The sequence below is a fragment of the Maylandia zebra genome, linkage group LG1, assembly GCF_041146795.1.
Source record: "Maylandia zebra isolate NMK-2024a linkage group LG1, Mzebra_GT3a, whole genome shotgun sequence".
NCBI lineage: Eukaryota > Metazoa > Chordata > Actinopteri > Cichliformes > Cichlidae > Maylandia > Maylandia zebra.
In genome coordinates, this window is record NC_135167.1 from 41,843,487 (window position 1) to 41,865,861 (window position 22,375).

Genomic DNA, 22,375 nt, shown 5'->3' on the forward strand with positions numbered 1-22,375 from the left:
TATGAAAACCATAGCAGGGTTTCAAAATCCCCAGAGCAGCAGTCAGATCATTTTAGATGGTTTTAATTCAGACAGAGATTTTGCAAATGCCTTAAACATGTTTTATGCTCGTTTTAGTTCTTCTGATTTTAGCGAGGATATTTCTGAACTGAAACAGAAACTGAGAGATACTCAGCACTTTATCATTGAACTCAGCGATGTTAAAAAGGCCTTTCATACAGTCAATGTGAACAAGAGCCAGGGTCCTGATAATATTAGTGGCCGCCTAATTAAATCTTGTGCTGATGAACTCAGTCCTATATTTCAGGTTATTTTTAACAAATCCTTGCAAACACAACATGTGCCCTCTCTTTGGAAAGAAGCAGTCATGGTTCCTGTCCCTAAATCTAGTCGTCCAAAAATTCTAAACGACTTCATGCCTGTTGCCTCACTTCAGTTGTCATGAAAGTCTTTGAAAAAATCATCAGAAATGTGATTATGAAAGAGACTGAACATCAGCTGGATCCAATGCAGTTTGCATATAGGCCCAACAGAGGAGTGTAGGACGCACTTTTGACTTTACTAAATCTAATTCTTAAACATGTAGAGAGTAAAGGGACTTTTGCAAGACTTCTTTTCATTGATTTTTCCTCGGCTTTTAATACAACACAGCCCCATATTTTAATTAAGAGACTTTTAGAACAGTTTGAAATCAGGAAAAACCTGGTGGGCTGGATTTTAGATTTTTTAACTGACAGATCACAAAGAGTGAGAATAAATGGGGTTCTGTCTGACCCAGTGTTCTCCTCCACAGGTTCTCCTCAAGGGTGTGTCCTATCGCCCTTATTATTCACTCTCTATACAAATATGTGTCAGGGCAGACATGAAAACAGGGTCATTATTAAATATGCAGATGACTCTGTTATTGTCAGCTTACTGAAAGAGGGTGAAACTAACCACGGTCCAGTCATTGATGACTTTGTTCAGTGGTGTGAGGAGTCTCATCTCCAGCTGAACATATCTAAGACAAAAGATATGGTGATTGATTTTAGGAAACAACAAAATGGGCACGGAGTCACTTTAATTAAAGGTCAGAAAATAGAGCAAGTACAATCATGTAAATATCTTGGGACCATAATCAATGAAAAACTGAACTTTGATCAAAATTGCAAATCAGTTTGTAAAAAGGGTCACCAGCACCTTTATTGCCTTAGGAAACTTGTTCATTTCCACATTGACCAAAAAATTTTAACTTTGTTTTATCGTTCTTTTATTGAGTCTGTTTTATCCTTTTGTTTGGTGGCATGGTTTGGTCAGACCTCTGTCACAGAGAAAAACTCTCTAAATCAGATAGTGAGATGGTCCAGTCGTCTGATAGGTGAGCCACAGTCTTGTTTAGCCTCCCTGTACTCTGAGCAGGTACAGAGGATGGCTTTATCAATCCTTAAAAATGGTTCCCATCCTCTAAGGGGTGAATTTCAGCTTCTTCCCTCAGGACGGAGGTTTCTATTTCCGAGATGTAGGCCAAAGCGTTATAAAAATAGCTTTGTCCCCGTTGCTGTCACTGAATTAAATAAGAACTGTTTTTGATTCGAAATATCAAAACTACTATATATGTGCCACAGTGAGTTTTATATATTTACTAGGTATGTGTGTTTTTAAAGGGATGCCAAATGCTGTCATTTTTCTGTAAAGCAAATTTACCTTGCCTTTGGGTATAAATAAAGTTACCTTGACCTTGAGTGTTGTGCAATCCACATTTAAGTGTCTCTTGCAGTGCAAATATGCTTAAAGTGATTTAGTGATGAAGTGATTCAATTAGATGACCACGCATCTAATCGAATTAGTGTAAACAAAGTCCAGAAAGTCCAGTGTGTGTGTAAGAACTGTATGTGTGGGTCAGTACTGTGTGGTGGTGTGATTGAGAGACCGTATCGCCTGCGGGAAGAAGCTCCTCCTCAGTCTCTCTGTGTTGGTCTTCAGGGAGCGGAATCGCTTTCCTGACCTCAGCAGAGAGAACAGTCTGTTGTTGGGATGGCTGAGGTCCTTCACCATCTTCCTGGCCTTGGTCCAGCACCGCCTGCTGTAGATTGAGTGCAGGTCAGGGAGCTCGGAGCGGATGGTGCGCTCAGCTGACCGCACAACCCTCTGTAGAGCTCGTCTGTCCTGCATGGTGCTGTTCCCGAACCAGGTTAAGATGTTTCCCGTCAGGATGCTCTCTATGGTGCACGAGTAAAAGTTCCTGAGCACCTTGGAGGGCAGTTGGAAGTCTCTCAAGCGTCTGAGGTGGTAGAGACGCTGTCGGGCCTTTTTCACCACGGTGTTGATGTGACAGGACCATGACAGGTCCTGCGTGATGTGAATTCCGAGGTATTTGAAGCTGTCCACTCTCTCCACTGGGCACTCGTTGATGATGGGGGTCTGGTAGTTCCTCTCCTGCTTAGTGCTGAAGTCCACTATCAGCTCCTTTGTCTTACTGACGTTTAGAAGGAGGTTGTTCCTCTGGCACCAGTTCTCCAGATTCCTAATCTCCTTCAGGTAGGCCGTCTCGTTGTTATCAGAGATCAGGCCCACCACGACGGTGTCGTCAGCAAACTTGATGATGGTGGTGGAGCTGGTAGTGGCCACACAGTCATATGTGTACAAAGAGTACAGCAGGGGGCTCAGAACACACCCCTGGGGGGCTCCAGTGCTGAGAGTGGTGGAGGCTGAGACATGTCCGCCCATCCTTACTGCCTGTGGTCTGCCAGTTAGGAAGTTGGAGATCCACTGACACATAGATGAGCTGAGTCCCAGATGCTCCAGCTTGGTGGTGAGTGTGGAGGGAATTATGGTATTAAATGCAGAGCTGTAGTCTATGAAGAGCATTTTAACATAATTCCCCCTTCTAGTGTCCAAGTGAGTGAGTGATGTGTGGAGGAGATGAGAGATGGCATCGTCTGTGGAACGATTTGGACGGTAAGCGAACTGTAGTGGGTCCAGTGTGTCTGGTAGTGAAGAAATGATGAAGTCTCTGACCAGGCGTTCAAAGCACTTCATCACTACTGAGGTGAGGGCTACAGGGCGATAGTCATTGAGAGAAGCAGGGTGGGGTTTCTTCGGGACAGGAACAATGATGGACTCTTTGAAGCATGTGGGGATCACCGACTGAGATAAAGAGATGTTGAATATCTCAGTGAACACAGGAGCTAGCTGGTATGCGCAGTCTCTTAGGATACGACCTGGGATGCTGTCTGGTCCTGCTGCTTTCCTGGTGTTCACTCTCTTGAAGGCTCTCCTTACTTCATGTTCGGAGATGACGAGCACGTTTCCGGTGCTGGCAGTATCTTCCTGTCTGCAGCCGTTAGCGCCGCTAGCACTAGCATCGTGGAGTCCTTAGCTGCAGCCTCGAAGCGAGCATAGAAAGTGTTCAGCTCGTCTGCCAGAGTCACGGCCGCGTTCGTCATACCGGTTGTTGGTGCTTTATAGTCCGTTATTGTCCTTAGTCCCCGCCACAGGCTCCTAGAGTCACTCTGTTGGAGTTGTGACTCTAGTTTCCTCCCGTAGCGCTGCTTCGCCTCTTTCACCGCCCTCCGCACGTTATATGACGCGGCTTTGTACGGGTCCATGTCCCCCGTCGTGAGTCCCGTGTTGTAGGCAGCGGTGCGGGATCTCAGAGCATCGCGGATGGTTTTATCCACCCACGGCTTCTGGTTGGGAAACGTTGTGATAGTCTTTGTCTCCACGGTATCATCCGCTAGTTTCCCGATGAATCCCACAACCGCTTCCGTAAACACGTTGACGTCATCATCGGAGCTGTTTCTGAACATGCCCCAGTCTGCGTCATCAAGTGCGTCCTGTAACGCGGCCACCGATTGGTCCGTCCAGCGCGCGACCTTCCTCTGAACCGGAACTTCCTGTTTCAGCCTTTGTTTGTATTTTGGCATGAGGAAGATGGCAGCGTGATCGGATTTGCCAAAAGGAGGGCGAGATTGTGCCTTGTAGCATCCCTGACCGTAGTGTAGCAGTGGTCATTAGGGGATGGGGCTTGTTTTTAATCCATATGAACCTTTATAACATATGAACTGTATATACTTAATCCCTGTATTTATTTTAATGCTTTATGGCAGTTTTTGAACATCCGTGGCATCTATTAATATCATATCTAGCCTTTCTTTAACAACATAAGCAAAATGCTTTTATATTTAACGGACATTTCTGTTTAATTACATTTTAAATAATAATAACAATAGTATTTGTTTTGTTAAAAATGTTCTTTTCCTGTCCTCTCTTATTAGACTTAAGGTGGGGCTGCTCTCTGCTGTTGCTGATGACTCCAGTTAATTCTACAAACATGCTGTGTAACTCATGATTATATCACACAGACTTAGTTTAGACTGCCAACACTGTCTGCACAGTCTGTAGTGAAAGCTGCAAGTTTTTGAACAGTGAAATTAGTTTTGTGCCCAAATTATTCTGCAGCTCATAGGAATGAAAGGTTTTTGTCGCCCTTTTTAAAAAATATGCTTTCATTGCATTATTGTGTGGTGCTCAGAGCTATTGAGACTGACGTTGAATATCACCTCTCTGGTGGGGAGAGTGCCTGATTTATGCATGAGGATGAGAGATAATCACCTCAGTTGATAGCTGAGTTTTCAGCTAATCATCACCTGGTGGAGAGTTGGATCAGGTGGCAGGGAGCATGACGGACAGACCTAGCACACCCAACAGCATTCTGAGGGCGGCTAAGAATGGACATCATTGAGGCTGCTGCAAGGAGCTGCGGCAGTAAGGTTGTTGGTGCCTGTCGTGATAGTAATTACCATGAAGCCTGTCGGGCTTGGTCAGCCATCAGGTGGTGGCCTCCAGTGGTCACTGGAGCAGGTCACAGCTGAGTGTTGAGTGGCGGGAGTGAGAATCACCACCTTCAAATCTGTGGCCATGGTCCTCACCCAGAAAAGGGTGGAGTACCTACTTTGCATCAGGGATGAGTTACTGCCCCACGTGGAGGACAGTCTTGTTCACGAGTGAGCAAAGAGGGGAACGAGAGATCAACAGATGTATTGGGACCACAGCTGCAGTGATGCGACCGCTGTAGGAGGCCGTCGTGGTGAAGAATGATTCAAGCTGGGCATGAAAACAACTCTTAAACTGAAACAGGCTGTTTTACAGCTGATGAAAGGTTTGGGGCAACATGACCGGGACCAGAGTGCATGCACATATTGAATGTGGAGAAGACGAAGGAGATTGTTGTGGACTTCAGGAGAATGCACACCCAACATGCTCCTCTGACCATTGACGGAGCGTCTGTGGAGAGAGTGAGCAGCACCAAGTTCTTGGGTGTGCACATCACAGAGGATCTCTCCTGGACGTACAACACCACAGCACTGGCCAAGAAATCACAGCAGCGTCTCTTCTTTCTCCGCAAACTAAGAAGAGCAGGAGCACCAGCCCCCATCATGTACACTTTCTACAGAGGCACCATCGAGAGCATCCTGTCGAGCTGCATCACTGTGTGGTTTGGAGCCTGCAATGCGTCCTGTCATAGAACCCTCCAACGCATAGTGAGAGCTGCAGAGAGGATCATTGGTGTCTCTCTCCCCTCCCTCCAGGACATTTACAGCACCCGTCTCACTAAAAAAGCCCTTTGCACAGCGGCTGATCCCACGCACCCAATGCAAAGCTTCTTCAAGCTGCTGCCGTCAGGGAGGAGACTGCGGAGTCTCCAGGCCAGGACCAGCAGACTGAAGGACAGCTTCATCCATCAGGCTGTCAGGAAGCTTAACTTTGACCAAGACTTTGAGCTAACACCTGATCAATAAAGTTTTACTCCGCTCTGCATTAACTTAGCTAAACAGGTGAGTCATGGTAGGGAAGTTTCTCGAATCGTGCCTGCCAGCAACCCCACACTTACCAATGGGCGTGATCTTTCACCCAGGAGGAGTCAAGTGTACACACAGTGCCCCTTCTGCCCACGATAGAAACACTCACCCGCTAGCAGTCTTCTCCGATCCAACAGGGAAAGCTGTGCACGGCTGACTTGCATGGGCTGCTCATCCCCATCTGCCAACTCGCTTCCCTCCAAGCGCCGCTCTGTGGAAGTGTCTCCTGCCGCAGGTGTAAATCCCCCTGCTGGCGGTCCGAGGATCAGAGGTCCATTTACCATACTCGTGCATGTGATCATCCATCCTGCTACACATGGAAATGAGAGGATCCAACAACTTAGGTAATTCCTTTACTGCCAATTCCCAGGAGCTGATCCCAGGATCGCTGAAACTTCAAATGGAGATTTGAGATTGAGAGGGCGCATCTGCATAGCAGTGTAAATGTATGCTATGTCTTCTAATGATGCTGCCTAAGGGAAGCATGTATAATGTAAACAGAATTGGTCCTAGCACTGAACCCTGTGGAACTCCATAATTAACCTCAGTGTGTGAAGAGGACTCTCCATTTACATGCACAAACTGGAGTCTATTAGATAGATATGATACAAACCACTGCAGTGCAGTACCTGTAATACCTACAGCATGTTCTAATCGCTCTAATAGGATATTATGGTCGACAGTATCAAACGCTGCACTGAGGTCTAGCAGGACAAGCACAGAGATGAGTCCACTGTCAGAGGCCATAAGAAGATCATTTGTAACCTTCACTAAAGCTGTTTCTGTGCTGTGATGAGCTCTGAAACCTGACTGAAACTCTTCAAATAAACCTCTGCAGATGATCTGTTAGCTGTTTGACAACTACTCTTTCAAGGATGTTTGATATGAAAGGAAGGTGTCACGGCGGCGGATGGCCGGTACTGAATAGGACTCAGGTGCAGAAACCCAGAGCGGAGACAGTAGATGATTTAACAGTTTATTACGGTTAAGTGCAAAGGGGAAAAAAAGGAAACGTGGCAAAGACAGAAAATGACGAGACGTGGAGCCTGGGTGTGGCGTGCCCAGGGGAACGTGGCTAGGGCGAGGGAACGAGGCCTGAGAAGCGGAACGGAGCTGAGTGGGGAACAGTCACACTGAGGGAAGAGGATATAGGAGTTAGGCAGGTAGTGAAGGCAGCTCAGAAGTGGCCAGTATAAGAGCAGCAATTCTTACTTGCAGTTAGGGACCTGGAGTGTTTGAGAGGGGGGTGATGAAGATCCAGGGGAGGCTGAGTGGCGTGGAAAGGCTGACCTGAGATCCGGGGCTCCAGATGGAGTGTGATGGCAGGAGGGCAGGCAGGTGAGGCACAGAGGGATTTCCAGAATGAGCACTAGGTATCCCGAGTCCGGAGGTGGAGTGAGCCTGGGTGGGTACAGCAACTGTAGTACAAAAGAGTCTTTGTTAGTAAGATGAATCACAGCGAGAATTTGAAGCACAAGACCTGTTACCAACATGGGTTGATGACGAACTGGCAGTGAGTGAACATCGATGTGTGGTTTAAATCCCTCTGGCTTGATAGCCTGCAATAGGCTCCAGGTGTGCAGGAGCTGGAGTTGGCCCTGCCCAGGGGCGGATCCCAGGTCAGTTCAGGAGCCTAATGGAAACTCCAGCCACCCACCGTAGACCATGACAGAAGGTTGGAGATTGGCCTATGATTATCATGGTCCCAGGACTTCTGACCTGATGTTTTGACATTGTGTATTAAGTTCATTTGTATTCTTAAGATCCCTAGGTTTTCTGTTCGGTATTGTTTATTAGATTTGCCCCTGTGTTTTCCTCTGTGTCTCCCTCTGTGTGACTGTGTATATAGTGATTTGAGTTACTGTGCTTTGCTTCCACTCCTTGTGTCCTGTGTTTTCCTCTTCCCATCATGTTCTCTCTCTCTGCCTGTCTCGGCTGTCTCTGTGTACCTTCTGTGTGATGTTTAAGGTCCGTGTCTTGGCATCAGCATTTTCAGTTTCGTGTCCTCCCCGCTCTGTCATGTGTAATTGTCCTCAGCTGTGTTTCCCGTGTGCTTCCACTTCCCTCGTTACCTTCTGTGTATTTATGTCAGCGTCCCCTCTGTTCCGTGTCGTGTCGTCCCTCGTGGTTGTGTGTGTTTCCTTGTGTCTCCCCTGTGCCTTAGCTTTTAGTTTCTCCCAGTACAGTGTTGTATCGCTCCCTGTGTTCCTGTTAATAAAGCCGTGCCTTTTGAGTTTATCCCCGTCTGTCTTGAATCGTGCGTTTAGGTCCTCTCCTGCTTACACACAACCCAAACCTGAGAATAATTAGCTAAGACCACTGGGTCTAGAGATGGCTTTTTAAGTAATGGCAAATTAATTAATTAATTGTACCAGCAGCAGCTAGGTCTGGGGAGGCATCCAAGCCCTCAAAAAACTATTAATGCGCCCCCCAGCCCCAGCAGCCTCAACCTGGCAGAGGTGCTCAACACCTTGTTTGCTTGGTTTGAGTCTACCCCTCCCTCATACTCCCTGCCACCCACCTCCACCTTCCTCCCACACTTCCCCCTCCATCTCCCTTCAGGAACATGAGGTCAGGAGGAGACTGAAAGTGGTGAACCCAAGCATCACTGAAGAACAACTCAAACAGAACCCCTGTTGTGTTTCATCTTTAAATCGAGGGGAATTAAATCCACAGCCATGTTTTCTGCAAAGGGAACAATAAATTATTTATTTATCAGAAGATTTTAATTCTATCTTCTTATATTTTCCTTCACATTGACTGGATACATACAGAAGATTTCTGGGACTCTTCGTAAACATTTTGGATTCTTTGGCTTGCGTGTACTCACATTCTGATCATAAAATCTTTATTGAATATTTTGCTTACAGCTGATCTGTTGCTTTTTTATTTATTCTATGATCTCTACCTTTCTACCTCTACAAGATGATCCCCTCTCACCTTCCTGTAAGGGAAGTTTATTTTGGAAACAATTCAGACAAATCCAGGACCCTGAGCAGGACTCCTCATCCACAGGTAAGCTGTCTGAATCCAGCTATGGCACACCCGTATGTACCACCATGTGTATCTGCTGTGTGGTTCAAACACGAATCTTGAACATGCTGTTTGAGACGATTCAGGATGCTCTCTACAGGTACCCTCGTCATCTCTGAGTTCATCTGAAACTTTCTGCTTTATCGTGAAAATGTCCTGTGTGGCTTGTTTTATCCTGAGTTTAACACAAACTTTATTTCATGTAACTTTACACTAACAGCAGGTTCATGATGTCATTCCTGTATAACAGGAAGTCCGCATATCCTGCTGTTTCGATGAGTAATCCTTTAGTTTTCCCTCAGAGGATTGAACCTGCTGTCTGATCTTTCCAAAGATGTAATATAACCATGATACAAAGTCCTTTATTATGATTTACAAGTTATGAGGTAAGTTTTTAGGTCACTTAATCATCTCTGACAGCAAATATTGAAAACCTGCCTTTGGAGAATTGGCCCATTAAAGATGCCACATCAGGAAAACATGTCCAAAATCTCCTTTTTATTGCACACAGAGACAGTGTGAGGAGCTGCTTTCGGCCTCACACATCTCAAGAAGTGAGGTTTAAAAAACTCTGTCTCACCTGTGATGATGTTACTGACCACACAGCGCCATCGGGTGGTCATCTCCAGGTATTACACCTGTATCATTTCTGCTGTGTTGTCATTATTCGAAGCTCTCTAATTATTAATAAAGATGACACTGTTTTATTTAACAGTTACAACAAGCTGACATCAAATCAGAAAAGTGAAGGGAAGGATGAGAAGCAATTAATAACATAATCGATGATAATCAGTAACAGGCAAAATGATCAGTCTGTTTAAGGGAAACTTTGAAGCACAAATAAAAGTCAGAATGCTGAATGTGATTGGACGGTAGTGGCATCTGTTTGAGGGGGTGTGATGGGGTTGAGCAGATCAAACTGAGGTTATTGTACTCGGCCCTGAAAAGCTTAGAAATATGGTATCTAACCAGATTCTTCCTCTGGATGGCATTACCTTGGCCTCCAGTAACTCTGTGAGGAACCTTGGAGTCATTTTTGACCAGGACATGTCCTTCAACGCACACTGTAAAAACTGTGACTAGAGGTTACTTAAAAAAGTTATGGCAACAAAGTGACACTTGAAATAATTAAGTAGATTTTAATTTCAAAAGATTTATGTAAAATGTAGAGAAAATGTTAATTAAATTCAAATAGAAAACAAAAGTAGATATTAATAGAATTAAACTGTAAATATGTGTTGGATTTAGGGTCAAAATCTCAAACTGAAGGTTGAAATTGCCCAACTTTACCAAAAAAAATAATTGATATGAAATAAGTCTCTGAGAAAAATTACTTTGAATTTACTAACTATCTGGCAAATGTTTAGTAAAAACTTCCTAAAATATCCATTACAAAGAAATGAAATCTTCTTGTTTTTTCAGTAAAACTCAAATTGGATTCAATAATTTTCCAAATAAACCTTAAAAATAATGACTGAATAATAAGAGAAAATGAAATGAATTTAACTTATTTTCTGAGTAAAATGAATCAATTTCACAAAGAAAACATCAAAACAGTAATTTGTTTTATTGTGGAAAATAAAACACAGTAATTTATAATATAACATTTTTCTGCTCGTATACACTGAATTCTCATCAACAATCTCCTGATCTCCTAAATACATTCCTCTGCTGTAAATTTGTTTTAGTGTCATAAACAGTTTATCACACAGCTTTGTGTACAGAGCAACAGCAACATAAACTGCATGAATGTAAACCAGTTTTGTAAAAAAGAAATTAATCTTTAGATTAGACTGTAATATCAACATGAACCTGAAATTTGAATATCCTTTACCGTTTCCTTTATCTCTGTTACTTATTTATGATTGACTAACAAAAACTTTAGTTAGTCAATCTTTTGTTAAATTGAATCACTCAATATAACTGTAGAACAAAGGTTTTTTAACTCATGTACATGGAATATCAATAATGTAAATCAACCTTTTATCCCAATTTGGATGTTTAACCTGAGAAAATCTAAGACACATGTAAGAGGAAGTAACATTTCTACAGCTACAGGACTGCACTTCTGTTAAATTTTAAAGTTGTTTTAAACTAATGTTTTATAGTAACATACACTATAAACAAAGAAAAGCTTCACTAGTGATTCCTCCAATTTGTTGCCTTTCAAACAGAATATTCCTAAGAAACTTGTAGGTAATAAAAAACAAACATTAAAATGAAGAGCACAAATACAGCCTGACACATTGCAGGTCATTTGGGTAAGACATGAATAAGTTGAAATTATTTTGAAAACTGAAAAGATAGCTGCATCTAACAAAGACAAACCAAAGGTTTTCAGTGAGCTTATTTCCCTTTCATTCTTTCAGAGTCCTCACTTAAGCCAATAACTTGTTCTTGAGGCTGTTCACTTTTGGTGAGAGCTTAGCACAATCCAGTTCAAGGAAAGTTTTCTGGAATACTTCCAAGGTGTATTTTAGCTCTTTGGGATAGGCAAGATTGACTGCATATGTCAATTCAACCAGCATTGCGCATGCTCTTGGAAAATTGCCCAGAGCAGGCATAACTCTCACACCCTCCAGCACAATGCCAATGTCATCCTCCTCAGATCCAACAGCCTTGATTTTGTAGATTTTCATCCTCTGTTCAGAAAGATCTTGTGACACACCATCCTCATCAGCATCCTGAAACAACAAACACATGGGTTTTCTGACTGTAGTTGCACACATGAAATATTTCCTGGACACATCCTGTAGCTGAATGACAAATAAAACATGATAATGCCTCAAATTATTTGAAACTTGACAAACACATATGAATAACAAAAACAGAATAATGTTTCTACTTCAACACTTACACTGTACTCTTTGATCAGTTGATCAATGGACTCCCCAAGGTACACCATCAAGCACCGAATAACCAGATTTCTGGTTATGTCATTGCTAGGATTGCTTGGTGACTGAAAATGAGCAAGAATTCCAAAAATTACCATCAGATAAGTGACCATTTATTAAGACAAAACTGTGAGAATTGGCAGTATTAAAAAAAACTGTTAAATATCAAATTATCATCACATGGAACATTATGTGCAATAATTAGCTGATGTTAATGCACATGCCTGGGTGCTGACAGTCAACACAAAGGTATTGTCAACATGCTTGTAAGCTTCAATCTTTAAATGTGTCGTTTTAGTAAATTACATTAATTTATTCTTTTAGTTTTTTATCTAATTTAGTTTATGTTCGTCAGAAAGGGTTTTTCCTTCTTGGGACAAAACAAAAACCCAGCAATACCTGTACTTGTGTTTTTTTGTTTGTTTTTTGTTTGTTTGTTTTTACTAAGAATAGACATGTATTTAAAATACAATTAAAACATGAAACCCATAATTGTGTTGTTAATTATATCAGTGACGTCCTGGCGTCCTCTTGCACTGACAAAAACATGCAAACAAATTAGTGGAGCTGTGCACCATGCAAATGAAATTTGACAAAAAAATTCTTTAAATAAAATTCCAAGCTGAAATGTCTGTGGAAAATACCTTGGCTATGATAGCCTGCAACTTCAATCCCATGGCTCCCCCCTTGGAATGGAAAAGGGCCAACAGTTTGGGAGTGTACTCATCCAGCATGGACATGAATTTGGGTTCAAGGTGTACCAGGGTGATCCTGTAGAACTCATCCTGCAGCTGAACGACAAAAAAAAACATGATGCGGCCTCAAATTATTTGAAGTTTGAAAGATTACATTAAAAAAACCCAAAAGCCTACCCAAAATGAATTTGGAACTCACATGAGATGCCTCAAACAAAGCTGGCCATCTGGCTTTGATGTCTTCAATGCTGGGGGACAGGTTGACAATTTCATGTCGTCTATGTGCAAATGTTTTAGCCATTTTTTCTTTTATCACTTTGTTGTTGTCTCTTTTCTTGACTTCAGTAAGCAACTGAATTCTCTCTTCTTCTTGACTGTCCTCATCTTCACCTGCTGGATATGGCGGAAGGTAATTTACCTCTGCTTTCCGAGGCTTTTTCACTTTATTTGCAGACTTCTGGTCACCTGGACTCTTGTGTTTCATGGCATTGCATGTCAACTCAGGAACACCAAACCCTCTAAGTTTTGTACGATAATTGGCCATCTTGTATTTGATGCTTTGTTGCCAACCATAATAACCTGAGAAAGAGCCAGGTTCCTTGAGACAAGGGTATTTTGTCACAAGTGCCTCAGCAACATAACTAACCTGTGCACTTGAAGGATAGGCCGTAAATGTAAATATAGTTTCAGCCAACTTCTCAAGAATATCAGTCTTTACTTTGGAGGTGGGCAGAAGATTTCCATTCTTTTTATACTCCTCAGTGGCTCTTTCCAGGTACATCTCAGTTTCATATGCAAACTGTGGAATGGGAAACTGTTTCGGCCAGGGCTCACAACGTTCTGTGGTCTTCTGCCTTTTGAGAATAATGGTGTCCTGAGAAGAAGTAGTTGCAGCAGAGTCTGCATTGGATACAACTGACTCAGCATATGAGGAGTCATAGTCAGACAGTTGGCCAGAGGGGCCGCCAAAACTGTCATCAACCGGAGTCAAGCTTAGCATGACTGGGGTGATGCCAACAACCTTCACAGTGTCTTTGTCTTTTATCTGGTCAGCTCTGTGAAGAGTGAAGTAGTCCTGGAATTCTGGGTCAAAATACTGAAGACTGAAGTCATTTGAAATCCCAAAAGTATCCTTCACAACACTCTGCAGCTCCTCCAATGTTGGTGGGATCCCTGATGGAAGAACCAACTTCTCGATTTGGTCATCAATAATTACACGAAGCTTTGCCTCCATCTTGTTCAACCTAGAATAAAATGTAAATGGGCAGAGTTAAATTTCCCTTCAATTAAATAAAATTAGTTATTACTCTTCATTTATACAATAGTTGAGATATAAAACTATAAAACAAAAAGCACACTTCAACACACCAAATGTTGCAAATAACAAATACTTGGGAGATGTACATGTTATCAAGTTTTTGTTGTTGTCGTTTTGTTTTTTGTTGTTTGTTTGTTTGTTGAAAAAGATTTGCATATCTTACACTGCCATCCCATTTGCCAGGTCCTAAAGTGATGGAAAAATATATATCTAAGAATCTAAATAGTTTTTCATGACAAATGTAAGAGCATGGGTATCTATACACATTTGATGTTGAGATTATAGAGAAGAAGAAAAAAATCCTACAAATAATAAGCAATTATTTTCTACTTATTGTTTTTACAAAAACAAATAAGTTAGATTAAGTGGGGTCAACTTGGTAATTTTATGCCGCTTCAATTTCAAAACCATTAGTTTAATTTAATATAACATGTTATCACAACTTACTTTATAATGCACAGTGTACATGCTGATCAGGTGAATTTAAGTTGAGGGATCTTCCATTACCTGAAAGGAAAGCAACATTATCATTAATAGCAGTCTCCAAAATAAAAAATTTACACAAACACACGCAGTCATTCCAATAGATTAACACATTTCAAAACATATAAGGACGTTTACTGTTATTTTCTAATAATGATTCTACAAATTTTCTGGTGAGATATTTACTCTTAACAGTAAATATAAACTCACTGACACTGACTTAACGCCTCTAAACGAACACAAACCTTTAGAGCACTTTTGCAAATATGCGATGTCTTGATAAACCGAGCAGGTATTTGAAGTTTACACAGCACCTCGCATGAAAATATCTTAAAAGTTTGTCCAAATTCATGGGCTGCATCCTCCTGAGGACCCAGCCTTCGCGGTCTACGTGGGCCGGGTCCCCAGAAGGTCGGGTAGGCTGGAAGTAAACGGCTGGGGAAATTGGACGGTCTAACCTTCTGATTAGCGTCACCGCTGTCTCGGTGGAGTTTAATAAACTCAGCCGGGGTCCCCAGAAGGTCGGGTAGGCTGGAAGTAAACGGCTGGGGAAATTGGACGGTCTAGCCTTCTGATTAGCGTCACCGCTGTCTCGGTGGAGTTTAATAAACTCAGCCGTCTGCTCCTTGCTATCTAAAATATAACAGGACGCTGGAGTAAATTCTCGACCGTCTCACACTTTTGTTTAATCAGTTTTCTGTTTGACGTTTATTCAGCTGTGTGAAAATCCCGGAGGATTAATAAAGTTTTGTTTTATCTAATCTAATCTAATAACTTTAATCTCAGCCAAACCGATTTACTCACGAACAAATAAAACACCGAAAAAACCAAACAATAACATTTTTAGGTTGTCTAAGTGACTTATACATTACGTTTAAACTGAGTAGCGAAACCCCGCGGTGATCTGAAAATGATGTGCCGGGAATTGTGCCGTTCTCAGCGGCTTCAGTGACCCTCGAGCTCCCGGCTTGCTATCGAGCTGGTGGGTAGCAGATGCTCCGAAAACGTCGAAGCACTTTTGCAAACATGCGATATCTTGATGAACCGAGCAGATATTTGATGTTTACACAGCTACTTTCTCGCCTGAAAATATGTTAAAAGTTTATTTTGTGACCCAGAAAGATTACTAAGAGTAATTTTAAAACTTAGTAGCGGCCGCCATTATTGGAAACTGGAGTTCGAAAAACTGACTGTGGCTGACAAAATCACTCACAACTGACCGCAAAACCTTTTCATGAACTTTTAAACGTGGATGAAAGACGTTAAAACTCATCGGAATATGTCGTTGATGTTTTTTAATACGGTAAAACATGTGGTTAGTTAAAGCTGTTCAGTAACACAGTCATGAAGGCTTGGAAAGTGACCTTGTGCTAGCAGTCCACTAACTGCCATTTGTGTAAAAATACGATACTATCATTACAGTGATGATTATTAATAAAATTTCGACGTATCATACTGTTTAAAACCTTTACTCAAAACCGATATACGTTATTGTTTAAACCGTGTCTTATATTTGAACAAATTAAGAAGTCTTACCTCTGACAAAATGGAGATGTCCACTCATGAAGCGCGTGTGTCCTGCACGTGGCACAAAGGATTATGGGCGGAAGTGTTCAATGATTAAAATGAAAATGCTTTCATCAGTTAAATCTATTAGATTTCTTAAATTTTTTTAGTACTCAAACATTTTTTTTAAAATCTACTCAACAAACCATTGCTGAATTTACCCCAAACAAAACTGTGTAAATTTAAATAACTGAACATCTCAAAATTGTTGAATTTTGCTTAGATTTGATTAAAACTACTCATACACGTTTTTACTGAGTAATAATTACTATTACTCTCCTATTAGATTCTAATTAACCCCAATCACAGTTTTTACAGTGCACATATTAAACAAATATGTAAGACTGCTTTCTTCCATTTGTGCAACATCTCTAAAGTTAGAAATATCCTGTCTCAGAGTGACGCTGAAAAACTAGTTCATGCATTTATTACTTCCAGGCTGGACGACTGTAATTCATTATTATCAGGAAGTCCAAAAAACTCCCTGAAAAGCCTTCAGCTGATCCAAAATGCTGCAGCAAGAGTCCTGACAGGGACTAGAAAGAGGGACTATTAGAGCACTTCGCTCTCGCACTGCAGGCCTACTTGTTGTTCCTAGAGTATTTAAAAGTAGAATGGGAGGGAGAAATTCCTTCTGCGGAGGTTTCTTCCTGTTAAAAGGGAATTTTTTCTTCCCCCTGTCACCAAAGTGCTTGCTTATAGAGTCTGATTACTGAGGTTTCTTTGTATTATCGTAGCATCGTTTTGTACAATATAAAGCACCTTGAGGCAACTGTTGTCATCATTTTGGATTACATAAATAAAACTGAATAGAACTGAATTCCATTATGTTTAGTCAACTGTAGCTAATAAACTGATCTGAGGAAAACTCAGTAGATAGACTCACCTGACGTGTGGGATCACAGCAACCTCCAGGTTTGCCTACTCCTGCAGAACAGCCACACAACATCTGCTGGATCAAGCAGAGAATGTCTGAAAATCCTGAAATTGCCTGGCTGGACTGAAAGAAAGAAAAACAGGCTGCTGATGTTCCCTTGCCCTAACTAAAAATTTGAAACAGTTTCTCTTCTCTTCAGCATGTTGGTCAAACACCTATAATCTCTGCTCCACAGACCTCTGCAGCTAGGTCACAGCTGTTACAGCCAGTCCGCATTCACCTGTGCTCTAAATACACATTCTCATTTAATTTAATATGAAAGAAAAAAGCTCACTATGTCCAGGTCTGACTCCCCAGGGTCGCTGTTGGTAAATGCTTGAGATGCATCCAGGAAGAAGACCGTCGCTGTGACAAGTTAAGTCACACCAGCAGCAACATTTAGAACCACAGCACTCTTACTGTGCATAGAAAACCACACCTTGCTATTAGTACACCTGGAACACCTGAAAATATTCATCAGTTCTATGAGGCAACTCTCTCATTGGCTCTCACAGACAATTAGCAAGTAATGTGTTTAATACACGAAAACATATGCATAGCACACATTCAAAGGAACCTGCAGACACCACTCTGATCTTTGAGGAAGCCTTCTTTTATGGCCACTTTAGCCAAGGATCAGCTGAAGTACAGCTAAGGTCACGTCACAGAGATGAGTTACTGACCTTAGGTCTCTGTGAAGTCCCATCATAGATCGTCATACACCCAGCTATGATGAACTAAAAGAGAGAGCAGTGATTAATTAGGGAAACGATATGAAGGGGAAGAAGTGTCAGCTGACTCACCATCACTGGTCTCCAGATGTACACCATGCAATCAGAGACCACACCTTTGGACCATGTTGCCCTCAGGACCCCAAAGACCATGACAGTCAGAGCAACCATGATCTGAATCACCTGCAGGAAGACATAAAGTCTCAGAGGAAACATTCAGAGCCTTTGGCTCATTCAGCCTTTGTAAGAACAAGTGATGCCAAAGAGATGATGAAAGAAACACTTTAACATTTGAAACATTTATGCTTGAAAGTCAGATGTTCCCGCCAAGTCATTAACAATCAGCTGACCTCCAACTTCTAGTCCTGTTTAAATTGTCCCTGATGAAGTTGTCCTGATGCCAAAGATGTTATCTCCACATCTACTGAACCACATCCTTACACTTTGTGCTGAGAGGAAGTTTGAACTAACCGGTAACACGAGTCTGTATTCACATTTAGCTGGTCTTCTGGACATTATCTTTCTGAACTTTAATTTCCAACAGAGATTATTTTCTGAGGCGATCCAAAAGCCTCTGAGGACAGAGGTCCTCTGTCATTAAAGTCAGCTGAGAGATCGACAGCAGAGCAGCAGCGTGGTTGTGAATCACATGCCTTCAGCATCCACAGGTTAAAGATCAGTGGTTTAATCATCTCTGTCTGGATTCAATCTGACCCCATCAGGATGTAAAGGTGTCTCACCCCCAGTGCCGGCAGTTGCTTTCTGGTGATGTAGTACCGCGGTAAAACCACGACCACGGTGCCTGATGCCGCCCCTGCTGATGGAGATTGCTGCATGTCTGAGCCCACGAGAGTCAAGCTGCTGTGCTAAGTACTGAGTTAATTATTGACTGGATTTTTATCATTTTATCTCAAACACACCTGAACAGACTGAGGAAGTCAGTGGAAAATCGTGTATATTAAAGAGTAATTTGGAGGACTTTGCCAATCAGCTCTCATTTTATTATTGCCAAGACAACAATAAAACACCCATCAGTGCCTAAATAACAACTTTTTACTCATCATGTGAGGCTAGATGAGTAGAGATTATAGATTCATAATAAAGTCAATGTCTCACCTGAGACCAGCCCTGTATCGCGTTTGTAGGTTAAGGGAAAAATACTTTGCTGTGATAAAATGAAACCTTTTCTAACTTCCCCCCTGGACGATGAAGGGAATCCACCCACAGGTGGAATTGGTTTTTGCTTCTCATTCTAATGACTGAGTCTCGGCGATCATCTCTTCTTCTTCTTTTCTTGTGTATATTTTGGCAGCCAAAGAGTCAAAGCACACTTCAAGAACTAGAAAAATGCAAAATTTTTGTCCTCAAATATTTATATGTTTTGAGATTTTTTACATATTTATATCCCTGTATATCTCCAAGGAACAATTGCTCTCATGGTTATGCACTGTGCTGCCCAGACTGTCAAGTTATGTTCCTTGTGTTGCATTCAAGGACTGATGACAGATGCCATAATGGCACCGGTATCCGGTGCCATTATGGCACGGTTCTGACATAAACGGTAGTAACCAGACCGAAAAGCAGCGCACATTTCGGTGCTTTACTTCGGTGCTTTTTTTCCCTGAAATGTCATACAATTTGGATTCTAGCCAATCATTTTACCTTTGCAAGCATAGTAGGCGGGCCCAAGTACGTACGTTCTTTTAGAGCAGAGCTACAGATTAAAAATGTCCAAGGCGAAGCGGTCCAAAGTCTGGCTGTACTTCACAGCAAAAGATGCAAACTCAGCAGCAACAAGTGCTTTAAGCTGATACTGTGATACTGTCAAAGGAGGTAACACCTCGAATCTGATGAAACACCTGGTGACCTATAGCATTTTGTTAAAAGCCGAGAAATGTGCCGTATTTGATAGCTTGCTGCGAGACCTCACACCGAGCGCATCTACTGCGGGTGGGTTGCCTGTTATCGGACCCGGAGTTAGCAACATCCCCCAAAAACCCGAAGAGGAGAGTCCTGGCCCCTAGCCCTGCCAGTGTAGCAGAAATGATGAGGATGATGATGGCAGCAGCCGTTCTTCTCTGCGTGAGTAGCTTAATGTTGTTGGTGTGTAATTTACGTTGAGTAGGCTAACCACGTTATTAACACTTAAACCCCCGCATGCATGTAAGGTGAACTAGCAAACATCATCATAGCTACATGCGGCTGTCTTCTTGTTTGATGGCAGATGCTCCCTTCACCCTGGCCAAAAAGGCTAAAATGACCAAAGAAAAAGTGGAAAACAGCTGAACATGAGAGGTTTTTGGACAAAGTTTGTGTTTTTTTCCATTGTTTAAGCACTGCTTCCAGCCAAGAGTGATGCCATATATGCCCCATAGCTGCAGAAAAGGCTAACATTGTTATCTTTTTACAAGAAAACAGCTAAACATGAGAGTGTTTATGTTCTTGATTATTTAATCACCGGTTCGAGCACCGTTTAAGCACCGGCACCGCTTCAAAAGTACCGGTTTGGTACTGGTATCGGATAAAACCTAAACGATACCCATCCCTAGTCTAAACCCCATTAAGGTTAACCAACCTAAAGATTCATCAATGTTTTATAAAGCTTCCTGCCTGATAACTCAAAGAGCCCATGTTCTCTCTGGTGTTGTCCCTGTAACACAGTGGTTCTCAAGCGGAGCTGATGTTAAACATCGCAATCACATTTACAGCGGAACAAAGAAATTTGCAGAAGTTAATAACATGTACATCCACTGCAAAGCTGCAGCAGCGTGTGTAAGTCGGCAGCTGCAATAAAGAAGTGTACTGAAAAGTGCGAATACATGGGCGAATCTGTCGTTCATTGTTTACAGCGGTGCTGAAACCCTGGATTGGGGCACGACAGACTCGCCCACGTGTTCGCACTTTTCAGTACACTTTTTTATTGCGGCTGGCGACTTACACATGCAACTGCAGTGTTTCAGCTACAGCCTACACACATCATCAACAACAACAACATAGGACCCAGTTCTTTCTGTTTTAAGCCGGCAAGGCATGATTGGGGATTTTGCTCAGGTGCAGCCGCCTCCCCCGCAGCTGCATCACAGACCACGCCACACCACCGCTCTGCAGTCAAAAACAGGCTGACTGCAGCCACTAAGAGTGAAAAGTATTAAACTCTCACTAAATTATATATTTTTCATCTCCGTTCAAAAGTTTCTGGACTTATTTCCATGTTTGGTTCACATCCTGTTCAACTTGTTGCTTTTTAGAAGAAGTGCTTCAGACGATTGAAGCAGTCGAGGGACAAACGTTACAAATAGTTATCTGAAATGAAAGTTGTTTAAAACAAAAATGACTGAAGGATTCATTGTGACTGAGTTTATGGCTTTAATTTTCTTTAGATGGGGCGTGAAAATATTTCTTCCTGCCATGTGGGGAATGATGTAAAACATTGGAGAACCACCGCTGTAACGTGTTGTAAAGGACTTCACTCATTCAATTCATGCTTCTTTGGCAGCCCATCCTAAAGACACTATTTTCACAAAATCAAAACTTGGTGATTAAAATTGATTTTTACTCTCTGGACCGCTGCAGCAGCTCCGTCTGCGCTCGCTTCAGCGTCCTGCCGATTGGTCCGAGCTTCAGCTGCGGGACACATGGCCTCACTCTGACTTTGGAATACTCTGATGTACGGGGAGTTCACGGTCCACTCGGATCGTCATCACTCCTGCACGGCGCTCACAGCGAGCCGTTTGCTGCTGTGCACTTTACTCTCGTCTGTTGCTGAAGTCTGCTGCGGCTTTACAAACCTAAGTCATGTTTTCTCCTCTTCTCTTTTAAAGCAGCCATACTTCTTTGGTCTATTTCTATTTGTGCTGTCATTAACTTCAGTGTTTAAGATGCTAACTGAGGCCTGTGGAGTGTGAGATGGAGCGCTTTGATATTTGCACAAATTGACTGCAGCCACACCAACATCCGCCTATGAACAATCCTTCTCACTGTAGAATGACGGACTTTCACATTGTGTGGAAATGATCTCATCGCTCCTCCCAGATTGATGGACAGCACCAAGAATATTGCTGATGTCTTTCATCCTGAGCACTGATAACACATTCTTGAATGCTGACAACATTTCTACTTTTATATAGGTGGCTGCTTCTTACCCTTGCGACAGGCGAGACCTGAGTCTGGAAACTGCCCTGGCAGGCAGAGCTGGGTTTTTCCCTTTTATAAGCACAGGTGCAGGTAATTTGTTGATCTCTTGTGTGAACCTGGAGTTGTGTGAATACTGGGTCTAAGCAGCGCTATTTGGCCTTTTTAGCTTTTCTACAACAGCTTGGTGTGGCCTTCTGTTAGTGAGGTAGTCCCCAGATAACGTTCTGCTTGAGTTTTGGCAGAGGTTTAAAGTTATTTGTACCCCAGTAGCAAGAAACTGTGTGGAAACTTGCCGGGGGCAGTTAACTGAAAAACAGACATGAGGCAAAGTGGGAGGGATATTCCTTCTGAGGTAACCTGCTCAGTGTAAGTAATGTCCCGTTTTAATTTACAGATAGCCAATGGCTGCTGGGCCGACGTCCTTGGATGTCTGTGTCTGCTGCCATGTGTTCTGAGGCTGATTTAATTTGACAGTGAAGAGCTGAGAACTGTTCTGATGGTTGTGGCTGTTTATTTGGTCTATTTGTTAATTATCTCATCGTATCAGCACCCATTAATGTACGGATTGTGTTTTAGCACCGCAGACAGCGAAGGCGCCACGTGGAAGCTGATCCTTTTTCTCGCCGCTTTTACATGTACATAGAATAAAATAGAATACAAATGCTATTTTATTCAATTGTGTATATAGTATTTTATTCTATTCTATTGTGTACAGTTGTGTACAGTATCTTATTGATATTTTATTCCAGTCTTTATTTTTTTCTA

General features: G+C 42.3%; 2 protein-coding genes across 3 annotated transcripts; both read right to left on the reverse strand.

The window, feature by feature from the left end:
- Positions 1–6,808: 6,808 nt before the first annotated feature.
- On the reverse strand, positions 6,809–17,238 carry LOC143414724 (uncharacterized). Of its 2 annotated transcripts, XM_076879739.1 has the most exons (4): positions 17,041–17,238; positions 16,716–16,778; positions 7,053–7,258; positions 6,809–6,973 (listed from the first exon to the last, which is right to left on the reverse strand). In XM_076879739.1, the coding sequence occupies exons 2-4, from the start codon at positions 16,776–16,778 to the stop codon at positions 6,916–6,918; spliced, it is 327 nt and encodes a 108-aa protein (XP_076735854.1). In that variant the 5' UTR covers positions 17,041–17,238; the 3' UTR covers positions 6,809–6,915. The 2 variants fall into 2 exon arrangements, 1 of the variants encoding a protein (XP_076735854.1); XR_013095562.1 differs by lacking the exons at positions 16,716–16,778; positions 17,041–17,238 and adding an exon at positions 7,332–8,268.
- Positions 10,422–13,717, reverse strand: LOC112434853 (uncharacterized). The gene is made up of 4 exons (XM_076879297.1): positions 12,662–13,717; positions 12,412–12,558; positions 11,731–11,832; positions 10,422–11,557 (listed from the first exon to the last, which is right to left on the reverse strand). Exons 1-4 carry the CDS (start codon positions 13,694–13,696, stop codon positions 11,252–11,254), a joined length of 1,590 nt encoding a protein of 529 aa, XP_076735412.1. The 5' UTR covers positions 13,697–13,717; the 3' UTR covers positions 10,422–11,251.
- Positions 17,239–22,375: the final 5,137 nt, after the last annotated feature.

Excerpts from the sequence above, each read along its gene's own strand:
- LOC143414724 (XM_076879739.1), bottom strand. The coding sequence starts at position 16,778 with ATGTTGTGTGGCTGTTCTGCAGGAGTAGGCAAACCTGGAGGTTGCTGT. Across the intron at positions 7,259-16,715 it reads GCTGTGATCCCACACGTCAG|TTGCTGTACCCACCCAGGCT; the intron begins GTGAGTCTATCT and ends TTTGTACTACAG. Across the intron at positions 6,974-7,052 it reads CTCCAGGTCCCTAACTGCAA|TGTGACTGTTCCCCACTCAG; the intron begins GTAAGAATTGCT and ends CTCTTCCCTCAG.
- LOC112434853 (XM_076879297.1), bottom strand. The coding sequence starts at position 13,696 with ATGGAGGCAAAGCTTCGTGTAATTATTGATGACCAAATCGAGAAGTTG. Across the intron at positions 12,559-12,661 it reads CTTTGTTTGAGGCATCTCAT|CTGCAGGATGAGTTCTACAG; the intron begins GTGAGTTCCAAA and ends TTTGTCGTTCAG. Across the intron at positions 11,833-12,411 it reads TGCAGGCTATCATAGCCAAG|TCACCAAGCAATCCTAGCAA; the intron begins GTATTTTCCACA and ends GCTCATTTTCAG.